This window comes from Filicampus tigris, chromosome 3 (assembly GCF_054856515.1).
Source record: "Filicampus tigris isolate MCC_2025a chromosome 3, RoL_Ftig_1.0, whole genome shotgun sequence".
In the NCBI taxonomy this organism is placed as follows: domain Eukaryota; kingdom Metazoa; phylum Chordata; class Actinopteri; order Syngnathiformes; family Syngnathidae; genus Filicampus; species Filicampus tigris.
The window spans coordinates 2,839,692-2,859,874 of NC_141219.1; the positions used below are offsets into that span (position 1 = coordinate 2,839,692).

General features: G+C 42.0%; 1 protein-coding gene and 1 long non-coding RNA gene across 2 annotated transcripts; one reads left to right on the forward strand and one right to left on the reverse strand.

Annotated features, from left to right (window-relative positions):
* Positions 1-8,461: 8,461 nt before the first annotated feature.
* irx5a (iroquois homeobox 5a) lies at positions 8,462-11,385 on the reverse strand. The gene is made up of 3 exons (XM_086025720.1): positions 10,691-11,385; positions 9,858-10,302; positions 8,462-9,455 (listed from the first exon to the last, which is right to left on the reverse strand). The coding sequence occupies exons 1-3, from the start codon at positions 10,985-10,987 to the stop codon at positions 8,770-8,772; spliced, it is 1,428 nt and encodes a 475-aa protein (XP_085881846.1). The 5' UTR covers positions 10,988-11,385; the 3' UTR covers positions 8,462-8,769.
* Positions 11,386-11,535: 150 nt separating this feature from the next.
* LOC147149582 (uncharacterized) lies at positions 11,536-17,464 on the forward strand. The gene is made up of 2 exons (XR_015086341.1): positions 11,536-12,892; positions 13,945-17,464. It is a non-coding gene; the product is annotated as an uncharacterized LOC147149582 (long non-coding RNA).
* The last annotated feature ends 2,719 nt before the right edge of the window (positions 17,465-20,183 follow it).

The following is a 20,183-nucleotide window of genomic DNA, read 5'->3' on the forward strand; positions in this document are numbered from 1 at the left end:
GACCATTGCCGACGGGACAACATGCTTTTCATAAAAAGCCAAAGAAAAAGCATGTAACAAGATTTGATGAATGATAATGATCTCGTGCATGATGACGATGATGATTGGGTCAACTCCACTTTGACTTGAGGTTTTTGACTTTTGTGCCTCTGCTCTATAATATTTGATGTCATATTAAATGTTGGTGTGCCATGGTGGACTGGTCAACGCATGCTGACAAATCATGCATGTCAGGTTCAGTGAAGACCGTAAATTGTCCATACTGCAGGTGTGAATGATTGCTTGTTTTTACAGTGCGCGTCCTGTGTTCTCACCCGCCCTCTCGCCCAAAGATGCATTGCGTCTTCCCGAGAAGGAGTTGAGCTGGCAGGTGATGCTTACCTACTGCAGCGATCGCATCCCACCATCCAGATGGCCTTTCCATGCAAGACCAACAAATCAGCCATCAGACCAGAAACGGCTCCTTTTATTGAAAAAGGAGGTCAAGATAACTCGGGCCGATCCGTCGTGAGCCTTCCTTCAAGGCTCCTCGGTGTGTTGGATGGGAGGACTCGGCGGGGCGGGGCTTGCGCGTGAGGGGTGGTCTTTATCAGTTTAAAGCCCCGCTCTGATGAGATTACCTATTGGCTGTAAAGCACATTGTTAATCGGGGTGCAGCAAGCCAACACACTCCCACTGGCTTGGAGCCACTGTTTTTGAAGATGGTTGAGCCACCACTTCAATTTTCTTTCCGAATCATCTGGGGCACTTGCATGAAAGGCATATGCATGAATATATCTCATTTTCGTTTGGCTGTGTTTTTCAGCGGAATCGCTACAATCCATTTTTGCATCCAATTTTATCAACATGCATTCCCACAGGACATAGTATAACTTATAGTAATCCTTCCCGGAATCCAACTGTTGCCATCTTTTATTAACGATACGGGTGATTTTTTTAAGTAACATTTCTACTGCTATGCGACTGAAAAAAATAAAAATTAACAAAAGTACATATAAGTCATGTGCAAATGGCACTGCTCTGCGTAACCAAGAAAATGAGAGGCTGGAGAGAATATATATATTAATTTTTTTTTTTCCCATTCATGTAAACATTACCGAAATGCCAGGAAGAAAAATGACCATGAAAGCAAATTGGAGCTTCTGAAAGATCTAAGGGCTGACTTGGAACACGAAGGAGTCATGCCATATCGCCTATGACAAACAAACTCCATTCAAGGCTGCGTTTGATTTGAATGTATGGTGACCTCTGGTCTCTCATTGTTACGCAGGATGGGCACAAGCATTCATCCAATTGACATATACTTATTGAAACAAACAAAACATGGCTTTTATGCGGTTGCTGGCCTACCCAAAATGATCAGAATTATAGATGTCCTTCCTATGACTCAGTAATATATTTGTTTACCTCTTCTACTAACACTTCCAATTCCATCACTTCAAATGTTTGCACTTGTGTTCCTTTCCCGAATTTCCATGGTGAAGACCATCAGAGCTAGCTGAAGGGCTAAACCTTCTTTAATTAAATACGGCAGTCTCCACCACTTTTACACCCATCTCTAAGATGCAAATTCATTTTAGCCCCCGCTGTTTGAGAGGCCTCTAACGTGTTAGAATTTGAATTTTGTACTATTACACATCAGAAACAGGCGTCAACGTTGTGATGCTTTTTGAGTGAACAGCACACGAGTGACATCGCATGACAGCACATTAGCAAATTGCTATTGGGACACCATTCCACTTACGGGGCCCCTTGATGCCGCCCTGCATCCCTCCCACCCATCATTGTGTAGGAATGAGGGGCTGGCCTGGAGCTCTCCTCCAAAGGGCTCTGAATTCTCACCCCCTCCTCATTAACACACACATGCACACGCGCGCACACACACACAAAGAGCAGAGCACGGTTCAAAATAACTTTGAAAGAGGACAGTTAAGCAAAAACGGTACTGCCCGACTTACCTCCATCTTGGGAGCTGATCCAATTCCATAAGTGGCCGTTTGCATCCATCATACTGCACCAAACCTATCGAAAAGTTGTGTACCTGCACGTGGCTGCGGGAGAAGCGTGCAATGTCCCAGGCGGACTGTTGTGTGTTATGGTACCGTAACACACAGTCCGTGTGCGTTTGTGTGTGTGTGTGTGTCAGGCTTTATTACAGCGGTCATTAGGACTCATATCTGTGTGCTAATGTCGAGCAGATGTTGCAAAGAAAGGGATCATTTGAAAAGGGCAAATGTAAATAAACATCCCTCCCTCGCCGGACCCTCTCTGAAGGGGGTTGAAAGAAAACACTTCATCAATCTCTATCAGCTGCGTTAATATTGTCATCTTTAGGGGTCTCGTTTGAATGGCCTCGTTAATGTTTTCGTCACAAATCGTGTTTATCAGAATAGCTTTTGGGCTGAGAATCGAAAAACAAATCAAAAACGGTATTTTTTCCTTCTCACAAGTGAATGATCCGTTTAAAAAAAAAGATTTAAGTCATTTTTCTTGGTCAAAATGCAGATTCCAACAAAAGCGTTGAAGTTTTTTTGGACAAAAATGCCAAACAGGAAAGCAATTAACATCCAATTTAGTTGCACTGATGTCACCCCCACACTGGAGTTGAAGGAATCGATTCATTTGTGTTGTGTGGCAGCTCCATCCTGGCTGCTCGATACAAAATGGCTAAACATAAGACAAAAATGAATCACAAGCAAGATATCCAGAGAGCCATTTTTTCAGTGAGCTTCGAAAAGGATTCCCATCACAAATGTATATTACAGGAAATGGAACTCTAACCATGCACATACAGTAGCCGTGGCAACGAAAATACTATGTACGTCTATGTCCTGGCTTCTAAGTACAATATAGTTAGGGACTCAAAATCTATGTTTAAAAAAAGAACACAATGTTTATGTAACATTTTCTTGGCTTTTTAAAAAATATTGTCAGTGTAATATGTGCAGTGATTAACGGACATTGAAGTTGATGCTTTTTGCGACCTCTCTCTGTCAGGTCCTCAGTTCAAGAATGAAATGTATTTTAAAGATTTTTTTTTTTTTGCAATATCACTTCAAAAAGTATACATTTTTACAATAATTTTTTTTTTATAACGCAAAAACATACCTGTGATGGCAAAGAGGAAGCGGTGATGATAACCATAGAATCGGAAATTGAAGCCTCTGTCCTTGCTGCTCAGTACAATATGGCTGAAGTAAACAGAAGTGCAAAATTTCACATCATGTGGGTTACAGTTATGAATGTTAACATTTGGGGCTCTATTTTCATAAACGGCGTAATAACTGGGACCGGGCAAGTCTAGTTCATCCCGTTGAGGGATTTGGCAGATCGTGCATCTTTCTGGGTGAAGCCAGGGCATTTTCTATTACACACCCGTGGCGCACCTGACAATTTGGTGACAGAAAGACCAGACGTTAGACAATCTAAAAGCAAGTCTAAGTTGCGACGCAGGTGGTATAACGCGATTTTGGTGGATTTGATGGAGGCGCTGGCAGACTCTGAGGTCGAATATAGTGGATGTCATCGTAATAAATCTTTCTAGAGATCAGAATCAGTGAATTCATTATAATTATCATCACCTTTAATATATTTTAAAAAGTATTCCCATGACCGCCGCACAACTAGATTTCGTGTTTTAACGCCAAATGGATTTGTGCTTCTTCTGGTGTGCATTTGCCCCCAGGGGGCAGTATAATATAGCCATTCATAGTAAACAAAGAAGACTTTTACAGCTAGGTGACTCATTAAGCTGCCATAATATTAGTCTTTTTTTTTTGCAGTTACAGAAAATATCATTATATTTGTCTATACTCTTTATGACGATGTTGCGAAATCACCGATGCTAGCTTCATTAGCCCATCGTCGGCATTTGCATTGTGTTGCAGCAATGTTTATTATCTTAAACATCATCATTATCATTTGAAATTGTTGCTCATGTGTTCAAGCTAGCAACTATACTCCCCATTCATTTTGAAGCAAAAAATGATGACAAGCATGAGTGAAATGGCTCCATAGCAACAATGATCACAATGCAAAGAAATCAGAACTCGACCACTTGTGTGCATACCTGCCGTTTTTGGCATTGGCCTCTTCCTCCTCCTGCTGCTCCTGCTGCTCCTCGTCCTCCTTCAGGGCAGGGCAGAAACCCTCGGCGTGGGTGCTAATATGGCCGCTAAACACAGTCAGGGGATGGTGACGACGTATGTAGACTATTGTGCTCGCTTTACGAGCGAAGCTAATAATCCGCATTGCTAAAAAGCAGCTTCTATGACTAAGCGCTGCAACTGAATCTGTCAGTTTTTGCAACCTCAATCGCCCCTTTGGCCTCCTAAAGGACTTCATAGTTCATCACTCTCACTTAATGTCCCCCCCCCCTTCTTCTCCCTCTCGCTCCTCATACAAATGTTTTATTTATGTAGGGGGAGGTCACTTAAAACATCTCGCTGCAGAAAATTACACGTGTAATCTCTCCCCAGAGGAGCTCTCTCGGCAGAAATAAGAAAAACAGTCGGTGAAGCAAGTGAGCCGGCGAGAGAGAAAACGGCGAAAACATAAAAAGTGCTAAATCACTCTCTCCCCCGCCGCCGCCTTATCTGAGGTGGCTTTACCGTGCGTCCGAGAGGCTTTTAGAACCCATACTTAACATGGCCGCACTTTACCTTGACATGTTTATTTTTTTTCTCCCCCAGTTGAAGTGTGTGCATGTATAACATAACTAAGTTATTGATATTAGCAGTGAAGTTGTTTTAAATAAGGGATATGCAAAATCTACATAAAATTGACTTTTTTTTTCCAACTGCTTGCACTGAAAAAAAGTTTTTGTTGAATAGATTCAATTTTATTTCATCAAGTGGTTTCATGAAATATAATCATCTGGATACAGGTACTTTTTTAAAGTATATCCACAAATACCTGGATCCAGAAGATTTTGTCTGGTGCAGCCCATGAAATAACATTGAGTAAATTCAATAGCCAATCACAAAGCACATATCCAAATACCCTGAAAAAAAAGGTCATACAATTGAGTAAATTCGACGCACCATTTTTTTCAATGTATGCAGATATGTGCTTTGTGATTGTCCGCTTTGCAATCCAGGGTGTACCCCGTCTTTCGTCTCCGGCTCACCTGTGGCGCCCTAAAACACAACACACTGCACTGCTGTGTCCTTAATCCACCTTGTCCTTGTTCGCAGCCCAAGAAGAACCGATGCATTGCATAGAAACGAAAGAGGGACGCTCGGATTGCTGGAAATCAAATACCCTGGCAACTGAAGTCTTCCCGGTCCGAAAGGCAGCCATTTTGAGGCTATTTCATTCCTCATTTGGCAGCAATCGTGTCAATGAGTAATCCGTCGTGTCACTTAGCCCGCATTTCACCCCAGTGTGCATGCTTGCTTTTGGCTGTTCTTTTGTCTTTTGTCCCATCAACAAGTTCCATGGATGGCTTTCAGTGCAAGCAAGCACGTTTCGCGATTTGAGCTTCAATCTGTAAATGGCCTGACATGAAGGCCATGTGATAAGAATTATCCATTCATTTTCGACACTTTTTGTCCTTATTAAGGTCACAGGTGAGCTGACTTTTCGATGAGAGAAGCGGGGTACACCCGGAGCTGGTCGGTCATCAATCACAAGGCACAGATGGACAAATAAGCACTCACACTCACATTCACACCGATGGGAAATTGAAAGTCTTCAATGAATCTACTGTGCATGTTTGTGGAGGGAACGTAGGGGAAAACCCGTGCAAGCGCGTGCAAACTGAAGGGCGCAGGCAAGATTCAAACCCAGAATTAGAAGCACACGGTAGGCCACCGCTAATCATGAACTGTATTAAAATGTAAAAAAAAAAAAAAAGTCTTGTCATGTACTACACTCATTTTATGAGGTTGCAATGTTGACTTGTCAATCATTTTGCTGGGTGCCGTATATAAAATTAATGATAACCAAATAGTAATCTCGTGTGAAATATGAGCATTTGTAATATTGTTGGCATTCAGGGCATGTTAACTCATTTCAAAGACAATATTTTGTGTTTTAGTAATAAAGTCCAATGTGGGCACTGCAGAGATAATAACAACAGCTCATAAAAGATGAAAGGCTATATGAGAGCAACGTTTTGGTTTTTAACCTTCACTTTAATTTAGAAAATGAGCTTGATTTTCATTCGATTCTTCAGATGGGATTATGTATTAAGTTTTAAAAAGTTGAATTGATTCACATTATTAAGCGAGCCAAACGCGTGCACTCAGCACTAAATCTGCACAAACCAAGGAAATGCGACATTGGCACTGACTAATAATAACAATAATAATAATGATAATAATGCATTTTTTTTGGGGGGGGGGTGGCTGAATCCCTCCTATGACTCGTTTGGAGTCTTCTAACCTGAACACACACATGCACGCCAACCTATTTGACACTAAACGTCTGGTTGTCTCCCTCCACCCCCTCATCACGTGATTTGCACCTCACATAGGGTATGGAGATCACCCCCAACGGGACACTATTCGTCACTGAAAAAAAACAGCAGCAGCACCAGTTATTCCCCTAAATAATAATAATATATATATATATATATATATATATATATATAGATATATAGATATATATATATATATTTTTTTTAAAAACGGTATTAATAACCCTAATAATGATAAGAAATTAGATCACGTGACGTAGAGCAGTTGAACCCCCTGGGAATCGGCAGAAGAATACACACATCATTACGCGTTGATGTGTGTGTGTGCGTGTGTGTGCCAATTTGTGACACGTGAGAGGCCCGGGGGTGGAATTTCAATCTAATATATTTTGATAATGATGATGATAATGGTTGTGTCCTTTAAATATTTACTGACATAACGACTTTATTAACGGGTGCGTTCGCTCTGGCAGGTCTTGCAGCTGACGCGTTTTGACCTGCACATTTTTATCTGACTAAAAACAAGAATTACAAATAACTAAGCAGTTTTTCCATTTTTTATGTTACTTATTTTTGCCTTGCACTCTTATTTGTATTATTGCTATGGTTATTATTATTATTATTTTATTATTATTATTATTAGTTATTTGACCATTGAAATGCTAGAAGTGGGAGTGTTGTTATTTAATGATTAAACATACATGCAAGTACAAGACTAGCAATGAGCAACATAGGGCACGTGGACCAATTCGAGGATATATATATATTATATTAGAGTTGTCATAATCCATTTAGTTATAGTGATCATCATCATTTAACCTTTATTTAACCATAGTCTTATGCCATTACAAGACACCGGGCTAGAAATCTCGTGAGACTTCAGCTCAGTGGGATTGACTTGACTCCACACATTTGTGTTTTGCTTTTTCCTTGTCTCTTTTTTTTTTTTTTCTTGATTCACCGCAAGGGTAACAATAGCCTGCACCTTTTATAGCAAAAACGGATGATGACATTTAAAACTGTAGATATTCATTTCGTTACAAATGTTTTTGATAGTTTGTTAACCCCCTTAATTAGTCATCATTATTACTATTAACAGTTAGAATTATTTAAATTACCTTGTCAGAGTTGTCATCATTCATATACTATCAATTGCTTATTATAATTGTGATATACTTTACGCCAATTTAGTATACTATACTTTAAATTCTCCCGCTAAACTTGTAATTATTATTATTATTATTATTATTATTATTATTATTATATATACCGCACTTTGTTTGACCCGGATTTCAAAGCATAAACAGCACCAACAGAACCAGGACCAGTGGGGCCTCCTGTTGTGAAATCAGGAGCAAGTGTGACACCTACCTGCGGAAGTTGGAAGAGTTTCCACGACACGCGTGACAAAAAAGCACCCACCCAATTACTTTTCCTCTCACTCGTCTGTGTGTGTGTGTAGGGGGGGGGGGGGGAGAGATCTGCGTGTGTGTGTGTCCAAACAACCATTAAAAATAGCGAGTGTGTCCCTCGCCTTGCATTAATGGAGCCACTATGCTATGAATGCTCTCTCTTGCTCTCTCTCTCTCTCTTGCTCGCTCTCTCTCTTGCCTTCTTTTTTTTTTTCTAAAGCAGCCCCCCCTTTGCAATAGTAAATGAGGTCTAAATTCGGCATAAAATCGAGCTCATTACCTCGGTCCGCCACCTGATTGCAGCGCGTAAAACAAGCCAGGTAATTGGCTTTAAACTGCTTATTATTTTGGAAACTTTGAATAAGAATGGACTGGATTCTTTTGGTGTGATCTACGAAATCGTCACTGACCAAACTGCAGTCTTTCCCTGTTATTTTTATCTTTAAATGATATGTTTTTGTTTTTTCTGAGATCCCCTCGTGTGTAAAAGAACGCGTGCGCCAGCCAGGGTGCACGTTGATCCCCCAACCCACCGCCACCCACACACCCACCCACCCACACACACGCGCGTGCACACACACACTTTTTGTTGTTTTTGTTTTAGAGAAACACATTTCCACCCACAAAATAACCGCTGCACAAATATATTTATATAGCTTTTCTTCTCTCCATAATTTACTTCAAAGATAGCGTGTCGTCCATTTTCTTAAATACAAAAAAATGCTACATTAAATATACATGTTTAATACAAATAACTTCGGCTGCAGCCTTAAGACCGTTCTCATTGAAACTAAACATTTTTTTCTTCAATGAATGGGGCGAATATAATGTTCATGTTGTTATTTTTTTACGTTTTTGTTTTTTGCAAATAAATTAAAAAGAAGTCCATTTCTTTTTTTTCTTTTTTTTTTCCCCTTTTTTTTTTTGGCGGAGCTGTTAAATGTTTGACATACCTTTCTTCAGTTCGTAAGGGGGGTCTTTACAAAGCTCTAGCTGCGTTTGGCCCCGCACTCTGTGGCTCTCCCTCACCAAAGCCTCGGCTCTACTTAACACAGTCTGGTTTAATCCATTGAAGTGCGCCGTGGAGGAGGGGGTGCTGCTGGGCCCGGAGCCGTGGAGGTGTCCGAAAGTGGCCCCGTGGTAGTTCGTGTAACCCGGGTAGAAGGGAGACGCGTAATAGAGGGGCCGTGAGAGCACGCCGGGGGAGGAGCGGGAAGGCGAGCCGGACGCGGGGCCCACGACCACCGAGCAAGGCTGCTGCTCGCCCCGCTGCACTTGCTGCGTGTCCCCGCCGCTTTTGCAGCGGTCCGACGAGGTGGCGATCTCCGCAAGGGACCACAGTTTGGGCTTGGGGGCCGAAAGGGGCGAGTGGATGACGGAGGTGGGCGCGTGGCTCAGGTCCGACGAAGGGGCCCCCGGCGCCGCGCGTGGAGACGACGTGGTGGGCTTGCCGCCGCAGGCTGAAGAAGAAGAATCCAACAACAAGTCCGTAGTCCGCTCCTGAGAGTCCTCCGGTTCTTTGGACTCGGGGTCGCTCAGGAGGGGGTCCGCGTCCTTGGGGTGCAGGGGGTCGTCCTTGAAGCGATCGCAACCCACGTCCACGGGGTGCAGCGCTTTGGCATCTGCGAAGGGCATGCAAAGAACATGTTTAGATGCACGAAAAAAAAAAATCATTTCAATATTCCATCCAAACTATTTTTTTTAGAAATGACTCTACATTATTACAAACGAATGCATGACAATAATCACATTTTTTGCTTTTAATGAGGCCAATCCACACTTCACATTAAGCATTTGGAGATAAATGGCGTGCTAAACACGTTGCATGAGCAGCAATTTCATCCACTGGCAAGTCAAACGAGGGCAGTTCAAGGTGATTATTATTTCAAGCGATTGTCCCATTATAAATAATACACCGCCATTAACCAGCAATCAATTTTGCACCCGTAGCAGAAACGACTGCGATGAAAAATTGATATTTTTTCCTCTCTCTCTCTCTCTCTCTCTCTCTCTCTCCCACCGACCTGCTTCAGTATCCGATGATTCTTGAGTCTTGTCTCCGCTGGGTTTGAAGTTGTTGTTATTATTATTATTATTATTAGGGGTCACGTCGTCGTCGTCGTTCTTCTCCAGGTCGATGTTCTCGTCCTCCTCCTCGTCCTCGCTGCGATTGCGCGGCGTCCACGTCATCTTGTTCTCCTTCTTGAGCCTCCGGCGGGCGTTGGCGAACCAGGTGGAGACTTGGGTCAGGGTCATCTTGGTGATGATGGCCAGCATGATCTTCTCGCCCTTGGTCGGGTACGGGTTCTTGCGGTGCTCGTTGAGCCAGGCCTTGAGCGTGGCGGTGGCGTCGCGCGTGGCGTTCTTGCGGTAGGCCGGGTCGCCATACGGGTAGGAGCCCAGGGGGGCCGCGTACGGGTGGTACCCGATGGAGCCGGCCATGCCCGTCGAGTGGTCGTAGGGGGAGCTCTGCATGGCACAATGCGACATATTCATGCAGTCTCATGGTGCGTGATGAGGGTGGTTTTAATAATTATTTTGACATTATTGATTTTATTAATGTAAAAAAACAAAAAAACAAATATGCAAATATGGTATTTTCAATAACTAAATGGCGTTTGTGTAGAAGGCCCACATGCTGAGTGAATGTGAAAAAAAAAGCAAAATATTAAAAAAAAAATCTGCTGCAAAGAAATCTAAAATAAAAATAGAATATAATGATGCTAATTAATGCATGCCCGCTTTTCAGTGGATTAAAAAAAACACTTTTAAATGACAACTTTTCAACATGATTACTTCCTGATCAATCACTCCCAATTAAAACATTTTGGGAAGTAATTTAGTCTTGCGTACTCACCACGTACGACGTGAAAGTGGCCGCCGCAGCCGCCGCCGCGTCCGCGCCGTACGGCAAGTGGTGCGAGTTGTAGCCGGGCGAAGCGCCGCTGAAGGCGGCCGCGGCTGCCGCGGCGGCGGCGGCCGCGGTGGAAGCGGTGGCGGATCCGGCGTACGGTGCGAACGCCGATCCGGAAGACGAGCGGCCGAGCTCCTCCGTTCTAGGTCCCGAGATGACGCTGGTGCCGTAGGCTGCCGGGCACGAGTAGAGGGCCAGGGAGGCGGACGGCTGGTACAAGTAGCCCTGAGGGTACGCCATAGCTGCGGCAACTTTAACACTGTCTCCCCTCCACCTTTGAGCTTTTTTTTTCTCCCCTCCTTGTCTTGCTCCTCAGCCTCTCATGGGCGCATAGAGACAGCCGTTTGTGGAGACCTGCTGCCTCCTCCTCCTCCTCCCCCCCCAAAAAATGTTTCCTTTCTCTCTTTCTCCAGTTGTTGTCTCTCTTTTTTGGGGGTTTGTGGGGGGGTGGGGGGGTGAAAGTTGCTGCAGCTCCTCTCTTTTGGTGCCCGCGTGGCTATATTGCTTTCGGCCGTCAAGCAGACTTTTTAGGGGGGCTTCGCCTGCCCTGCATGGGAAAATCTAGTCGCGTATGCCAAGATGCTAAGTTGGAAATTGAGGAGCCTACTTCGCTGCGCGGCACGCTCCTCCTCCTCCTCCCTCCTTCTCTTGAGGGGTGTAGTCACTGCAAAGTGGAGGGAGCGCTCGCTCAAAGCGCTCTCTCTCTCTCTCTCTCTCGCTCTCTCTCTCTCTCTCTTGCTCTCTCTCTCGCTCTCTCTCTCTCTCTCGCTCACTCTCTCTCTCGCGTTAACTAACATTCTTTCATTTCTCTCACTTATATATATATTTATTGGTCTTCGCACGCTCCCTCCCCAAGTGGAACAATGCAAGGGCTCATTTCGGATGGCGACATCACGCCCGTCTTGTCAACTTTTTTGTTTCCCCTCCTTGTGTATTTGTTTTTTTTTTCTGCACACCACAATCGACTGCTTTCAAGATAGAGCCACAACCAGGATTTATTTTTTTTTAACCTTTAACATTTTTCCACCCGTTGCTCCTCTGTATCTTATTTATTTTTTGACCTTCCGGGCGTTTTTTTTGCGCGTAGAAAAACAGCAAATTGAGAATCTGCAATTCGAGTGTTTTCGTTTAACCATTAAGGTGGATTTTTTAAAATTATTTTTTAAAACATCTTGTTAAATTGGTGCGCGGAAGCTTTGCCTGTACGCCGTGAGAGTAAAAGTGTGTCTTTGTGGGTGTGAGCGTGTGGCAGTAATTGCCAAAGTGTGTGTCATAGTGTGAGAGAAGTGCATCGCATTAAAAAAAAAAAAGATTGCGCACATTCGTTAGGGTCCATTATGTTTTTACCCCTCTAATTATTAATATATACAAAATACATTGTGTTTTTAATTTCCACACGGATTTTTGGTATTTGACTTGTTTTCCTTGGTCAGTCTGTTTGGTTGGAAATTGTGTGCCACATAATTTCATAATGAATTTTGGGCGTCATGCTATATTGTCATGATTATTGAACATGCATTATTCATTTATTTTTCCTTACCACTATTTTCGCGTTTACGGTTATTTTTTAGCTAATTTATTTGGTGTTGGATTGACCACGCATTGCTCATTTGTATACACGCATCTTAATTATTACTGTGCATTGTAGTGGTGCATTAATCATCCTCCATTTAAGCCTGAAAACGGCTTGATCTTTTGTGTAGTGTTATTTTCATACATTATTATCCCAAGCAGTGTATTTTCTATGCGTGTGTGGATTGCCTCTTTGCTGTCTTGTTCAAGTCCCCGTTAAGCCGAAAGGGATCGCTGTAGGCGCTGCTAAGGAGCGTGTGCGCGCGACTCGTAGTCACGTGGTTAAAAAAAAAAATACAGCGCACAAGAAAAAAGGGGGCAAAAAAGAGTGATGACGCTGTAACAGAGAGGAGTGGAGGCAGCCTTTAGAAAAAGAAGGCAAAAGCGAAGAGAGGAGCAGGGGAGGGCTAAACAAAAGCGAGTCGAGCGGATAATGATCAGATGACAGCGCGGGGCAGCAGCATGATGCTGACACCACCACAAGACTCTTCGGAATGGAGCCTCATCTTTATATTTACATTTTAAAGGTGCACAAATGCTACTTGGGAGTCGTGGTGGCAGATGCGCACACAGGTGAATATGTATTTTTGTATTTTTAAGCCATTTGATAACTTACGTGCTTGATTACAGTAAGTGTTTTTTTTTTTCCCATTACTTTGTGCACCCTTGAAAAGTTTTTAAAAAATATATAAATTGTATTCAGAGGCTATTATGAATGTGGATTTTTTTTTAAGTGGTGCACAAAAATGCTTCAAGTATTCATGGGATTTTGTCCTAAACCGATTAGTTGACACCAATTTTTCTTTGATGTATTAGCTGAGGGCTTTTTGCCACTTGGAAGTCAATTGAAATTCAAAACAGTTCCCCCCAAGCCCCCCCTGAAAGCCCCCCCCCGCACCCCCACCCCCCCAATCCAAAATAATGCTTTGGGGGATCCAAACAACCCACATTGATGTGCCTTATTTTTTCTTTGCACTCTTATTTGTATTATTGTTCTGATTATTAGCATTAGTTATTTGACCATCGAAATGCCAGAGGGAGAAGGGTTGTTATTTAATGATGAAACACACGTGCAAGACTAGTGATAAGCAACATAGGGCACGTGGACCATAAAAGGCCAATGTTAGAGTATTTGATGCAGTTCATCAACAAATAAAACCTGGGCGGGAAACATGTATTAACCCACAAATAATTATATCAGACTTGATATATATATATATATATATATATATATATATATATATATATATATATATATATATATATATATATTGAAATTTATTATTATTATTATTATTATTATTATTATTATTATTATTTATTATCAGGGGTTGGTTAATATTATTATTTAACATTTCATCATACTACTTTTCTGAAATTTTGTATGGCTATCAGAGTGAGTATGAGTATTTACTGTATAATTTGTCATTGTAATAAAAAAAAAGTACTGTATATATATTTTTCTTTATGGAATATATAGTTACAGTAAACTTTGTTCCTTTTTTGATTTTGCACACACAAACGCACCCCCCCACACACACACATATTTTTTTGCATTTTACTGCACGTTTATAGGCACTTTGACTGGACTAACTATTTGTTCATTTCTTTTTTGACTTCTTCAGATGCATGAAGAGGAACTCACCTGACACCCACAGGAGAAGCACGTCATTTGAATCAATAAAGCATGCACGCTGCACTGTATGACTCCCCTTATCGTGTGAATTACAATGAAAAAGCGGTTATTTTCTTGACTGAGCTGGATGAAGATGTATGGCGCTCATCTGATGGCGCCGCCCACCCTCATGGGGCTGAATGGCAGACTGCTGGATGCACTAAGTGATGAAATGATGACCCCATTATGAGAAGCGGCTCCAAAATGAGGGGGTATCGGCCAAAGATTGCCGACCGCCGCCGTCCTCCTCCTCCTCCTCCGGCTCCTCCTGCTTGCCCTGCTGCACACACGATGATTGATTTGCTCGAGATGGATCACAGGAAGCAGCTATTGATTTTTCCTTGCCCTGCCTATAGTGTTTTATGAAGAAAATACTTATTTACACTTGGGTGTTATCCAGACTTACTCAATATCCACTTTTTTTTGGGGGGGGGGATAAAGGATCTAATTGTCCTTGCTCGGTGACGTGTCAAATGACCTGTAATATTATTGCAGGAGGGAGTCAATAGGCGAGCTGACTAAATGAATATTGATTGGTTATAATGAAGGCTGAGAGTGAATGGAAGCGCTTTCCCGGGGCCTTGCAGTCAGCATTCATACTGATGATCCCACACGTGCACCACAGAGACAAAAGACAGAGAAAAGTCAATCAGCGACACATTTCAAAACACTTTTTTTTTCTTCCTCATACGAAATTCTGTAAATCATAGAATCCATTTCAGGTTCACACTGTCCCCGTCGTAAAACATTTACCAACTGTAAAAGGAATGTTTTAAGCAACATTTATTTGATATGTGTAAAAATAACATAACAGTAAAACTAAAACATAATGTGGCACTAGCATCTAACCTTATGAATGATTTACGGCAGTTATATAATACATTACTAATGACATTATAAACCTTCTGCCACTTAAATCAGTTATCAACGGGAAGTGTCGGCTCACATTGGCAAGTTCAAGTTACCACCACACACTGCAGTTCTCTATCCTTCCTTTAATCCTGTGGTTACCTGAAGCTAAAGTCGACTGTATGAAGTGTCATTTGTTATAAACTATGCTCTTCTTTACAAATGAATGAAAGTGGGGTCACTATCTGGCAAGCAAGCCGTCACAATCGGTGTTCTCACCTATAGCAGCTTATTAACCTCTGCAGTAATTTATAAACCCATCAAAATGGTAGAGTGGTCTTATTGTAGAATAGCATCTAAAGTAGACGTTCGACTCTCAGCTGTCACCCATTTGCAAAATGAAATTAACCACCGTATAACAAGACTGCATGCAATTACTCACATTTGTCTTCACTGTCATACAAGTGTAAAAAAGAGGACGACACCTCAAGTATAACAGGCTACCGCATCATAACGACAGTACCCTTATAAAGGATTTGCAGTATAACAGTTTATTAAAGCATTACTATAGACATTCTAAACCTATTGTATGTATGAACCAGGTTTGGTCATGGTTTCCTCCCACATTCCAAAAACATGCATGGTAGGTTGATTGGACACTCTAAATTGCCCCTAGGTGTGATTGTGAGTGCGGATGTTTGTCTCTGTGTGCCCTGCGATTGGCTGGCAACCAATTCAGGGTGTCCCCCGCCTACTGCCCGAAGACAGCTGGGATAGGCTTCAGCACGCCCGCGACCCTTGTGAGAACAAGCGGTATCGATAATGGATGGATGGATGCATGAACCTTATAAATTATAAAGTTATAGTTATAAATATTGAGCATTGGCTCACTATTTGGCAAGTTCAAACTCAAACACAACATTAATCAATTTGATCCCGTAGTTGCCTCAACCAGTTCAAAATATCAAACATGAACTTATTTTAAAGTGCAAGAAGTATCCGTCATTATCACTATATAGCTGGATAAATGTGGGTTCCCTATCTGGCAAGCCCGAGGTCACTTGCACTGTTATTTAACGACTTGTAGCAGTTTACTAAGCCTGAACAAAACAAATTATTAATCTAAGTATTAACCATGTACAAATCCTTTATAATATTGTCTTTATCGCAAAGTGGCACCTAAAGTAGCAGTTTTCTTATCACCACACACTATGTGCAGAAAAAGTTAACCTCTGGAAAAAAAGATTACCGTTACATTGTTGAAAACGCAGTGCGTGCAAGGCAAATCGGCGTACAACTTCGCACTTTGAAAATAGGAGCACAACTTCCAAAAATGAGGTACCACAAATGGTGTACCTCCCATTCCTCACTCAAAGTCAGCTTGGGCTGGGCTCCAGCTCACCTGTGACCCAAATAAGGATAAGTGGACCGGAGGGATGGATGCATTCGTTCAAATCAAAAGGACGATCCAGATGCTAACAATCGCCGCACTGCACACATTTGCACCAACTATAATCCAATCGAAAAGAAGTGCAGCGTGCGGCCGGGGCCTGCATATATATGGGAGGCGTAATGAAATTTGACGAGGTTGGTGATAGATCACAGCCCAGGTAATGTAAACACATTAATCCCTCAGGGTTCACCCACTCTTCTTCTCTAGACCTCCCCACTCCAGACCCCCACCTTCCTCTTTCCACTCCGTACTCATCATCTTCCCTAAATGTGTTATTGGAGCACAAAACCAGAAGTCGCCTTAATCTGTCAACATGGCCTTTAATTGGACCACCGGAAGAAAAAAAAAAAAAAAAAAAAAACACAGTGCCACTCCTAAGTGCACACATGTCATACGAAGGAAGTTCATCCCACGAGAGCTCGGAAGGCATAATTAAAAGTAGCTTTTAATAGGCTTGTAATGCAGAGCTGGCTTTAAGTAGAGGGCGGACATGTGAGGGGGCTTGTAAACGATATGTTGCCGCCATCTGACAAGAAGCCTCCCCTCCACTACGGTCACAAAAACAAACCTTTACCTATATTCAATGGGAGTTTTTTTTTAAATTTTTTTTTTTTAGCATTAGTTGCCTACTTTTTCCCCAAATATTTGGTTTGAATTGTCATAGTCTGTTGTTTGAGTTTGGTTTTTGACCTTTAGTTTCATGTTTTTCCTTGTTTCTTTGTCTGTCTCTCGTTAAGTTATTGAGTCCACCTGTGCTTGTCATCCCGGCCCCTGGTGTTAGCCAATCAGCTCCCTCCTACCCTCTGCGTCTTGTCCAGGTGCTCCTCAATGTATCGTCAACTTGTCTGTATTTAGTTCCCCGCTTTCTTTCAGTCCTTGTCGGTTTGTTGTCGTTTGTCAATGGTCTGTTGTCTCTTATCAAAGTCAAGTCCTGCCCGAGTGTTTGTTTTCTTTCATTTGATCCTTGTTGTTTTTGGACTATAGTGTTTTTGAACGTCCCAGAACCTTGGTTGTCTTTCCTTTCAATTAAATACCTTATGTAGCACCTAATTTTTGCCTCCTGCATTTGGGTCCTCTACCCCGCACATGTGACATAAGTTCTGAATTGTATTTTATTGTTTTAAACTGTGACCTGCCCAGTTGTAATCAAAGAAGCGTGCTTGGGGGAGGTGGGGTGTCATGTTGTTCTTTCTTGCATTCCGCTGCAGCTGCATTGTTGTTGTTTGTTTTGGTCAGGGTGCTCTTTGCACACGTGTCCTTTTACCTTTTTTGCTCCCTGACAGGAGCAAGAGGTATTTCATAATACCCTTAGAAATTTAAATGGGTACACTTTTCATCCTCCTGAGTCATTTCATTACTCCCCAAGTGTGGTGTAAATATAACCAGAGTTGGTTGGGCATTTCACAAAATTTAGCTGGTGGTCTTTCATCATTCATCAGCAGTCTGGGTACACGTCCATCATTCGTCAGTTGGTCAATTTTTTAAGCCAAACTGAATTGTAATCGTCATTTGGTCAGTCCGTCAGTTAGTCCATCAGTCTGACAGAATGCCCGCCTCTGAATATAACCCCCCTCCAAAAAACTATTCACAATTGAAATCTTCTCACCGGTGTATCACTTCATGATATTTCCTTGACACCAATGACTACTTTCCTATTAGCCATGGCTTTGGTACCATCTTGTGGCATCTTCGAGTGTTAAAGAAATAGCGGGAAAAAAAAATATTATAATGCAAAAAGGTGAGTTCAAACTGTCAATAGGCAGAGATTCTTGCTTTTATCACCATATTTGGGAGAATAAACCCAATTCAATTGTCTGGTAACCGATCAGCACACCGAAAGGTACCGCCTAATGTTATCCTAGATTTTCTTGTAATTTATTAACCTTTAAACACTCCGTATTTAACCGTCTTTGCCAGAAACTCTCATCTCCGAGGGCTAATTGCGGCTGTAATTGAATATTTAAAAGTCAAACATGTCGAAATAATGTGAGTTATGTTTGGACAAGGCGCAGATGTTCCTCTCAGACGTTGCCAAGTCTTCCTCGAAAGAATGAAGAATGTTTTTGTCCAACATCCAAAATGGAAAATTCCTGACACCTGGTGCATATTTAGTGGTATTTGAAGGTATTTCCCCTTGCTTTTCGGGTCTCTTTTCACTCTGCTGTGCCACCCAAATATCCACAATCCCAAATATCCTGGAACGCCTTAAGTCCTCAAAAGTGGTACTGTTTAGAGAGCGCTGCGAATAAATGCATCAAAAGTCAATCAAAACTTGGAGCTCAAACCGTCATGTGTGCTGTCGGCACATCTCATGAAACTTCAGCTCAGTGAGGGTCTGAAGCAGGGGTGTCAAACTCATTTTTGTTGCCACATTTTAGTCACGGTTTCCTCAGATGACTGTTAGCACAGTCGAACCATAAAAATGTGTAATCGCCTCATCGTATTATTACGAATCCACATCAAACTGATGGGTAAATAGCTTTTAAATCCAAAGTCAAGGAAAAATTGCTTTCAATACATTCACCTTGTTAAAAGTGAAAACAATTCATAATTTTGTTACAAACTTGAGCAGTAGAAACACATGATATGCTTGAGCGGGCCACATAAAATAACGCGTTTGGCCAGATATGGCCCCCAGGCCATGAGTTTTGACACCTGTGAGGTAAAGAATCAACTCCATAAATTTACTCTGCTTTTTATTTGTCATATCTATTTAGGGCATGAGCTCAGTCTCAGGGCTCATATAGAGACAGTGAAACCGACATTGCCTGCACAGAAGTAGATGCTAACAATGCTAAATAGCATGTAACCGTAAGCGAGGTAACTAATGACTTGCATGGAAAGCACCACAGAAGCTGTCAGATTTCTCTTTGTTGTAATGATTTTTTTTTTCTAGCAGTTTTGACATTGGTTAAACTTTTTCTCCATATACTTTATAAATGGAAGTTATGAATGTTTAACTGTTAACTGAGTTTTTTTTTTTTTCAAGGAACCAATTAGTTCACTTTATATTATCCTGACTTGGAAGTCAAGCATTCTGTCGTGTTGAGCTGAGGTTCCTACTTTGTTCATACATAAAGAAGGTGTTGAAAGCACAATACATTCAACCTTCGATTCAAACGCTTCTTTTAAGTCTCACGACTGATGTTGATGGCCTATGTAATTATTGGCAGTCGTTTCAAAGGCGTTGCGCTGAGGAAAAACATAAAGAAAGCTCCGATTTTTTTTTTTGCTTTAATCAGGTGCATGCAATGTCGACGTGGATTTGGAACATCAAATAAACATCTGCTACATGGATAAACTAAAGGATTTATGCTCTTGTTCACAAGCATTTCACACCATTTCATCTCATTCTGTTATCAACTTCACGTCAATTTATCACTGTGCCACGTCACCTGTCTGTAACATTGTTTACTCCGTCAGACGTGCAGTATTACAGGACATACTGGATTTATTATGGGGGAGGGAGGAGTATAGCAGTGTAGCTTAACCCGGAAAAAAAGGCAAATGACGGATAACGGAAGGGAACCCAGTGAGAAGCCTCATGACTTTGCTGGTATTAGTCATTCCGTGCTTCAGCACTGCCCCCTGGCGGTCTGGAGGGATGTCATAAAACCATGGTTACATATCTCTGGCGTTGAGCCTAAAGTGTTGAAAATGGCTTGCTCTTTTTCATGATGCAATGAAAATGGTTGAAGAAACTAGGCATTTTTGGGATATCCTGAAAAATGACTATTTTGGAAGTAGAAGGTTTTGGCCCGATGCTAGCGATTTGTAAATACTTTTCTATGAGTCCCAAATGACTCCCAGGGCGACCAGTCACTCGGAATCCGTGTGTTCACACAAGAGGCTTCTGAGGGACTGTACTCCGGATGCCACGGTATTTT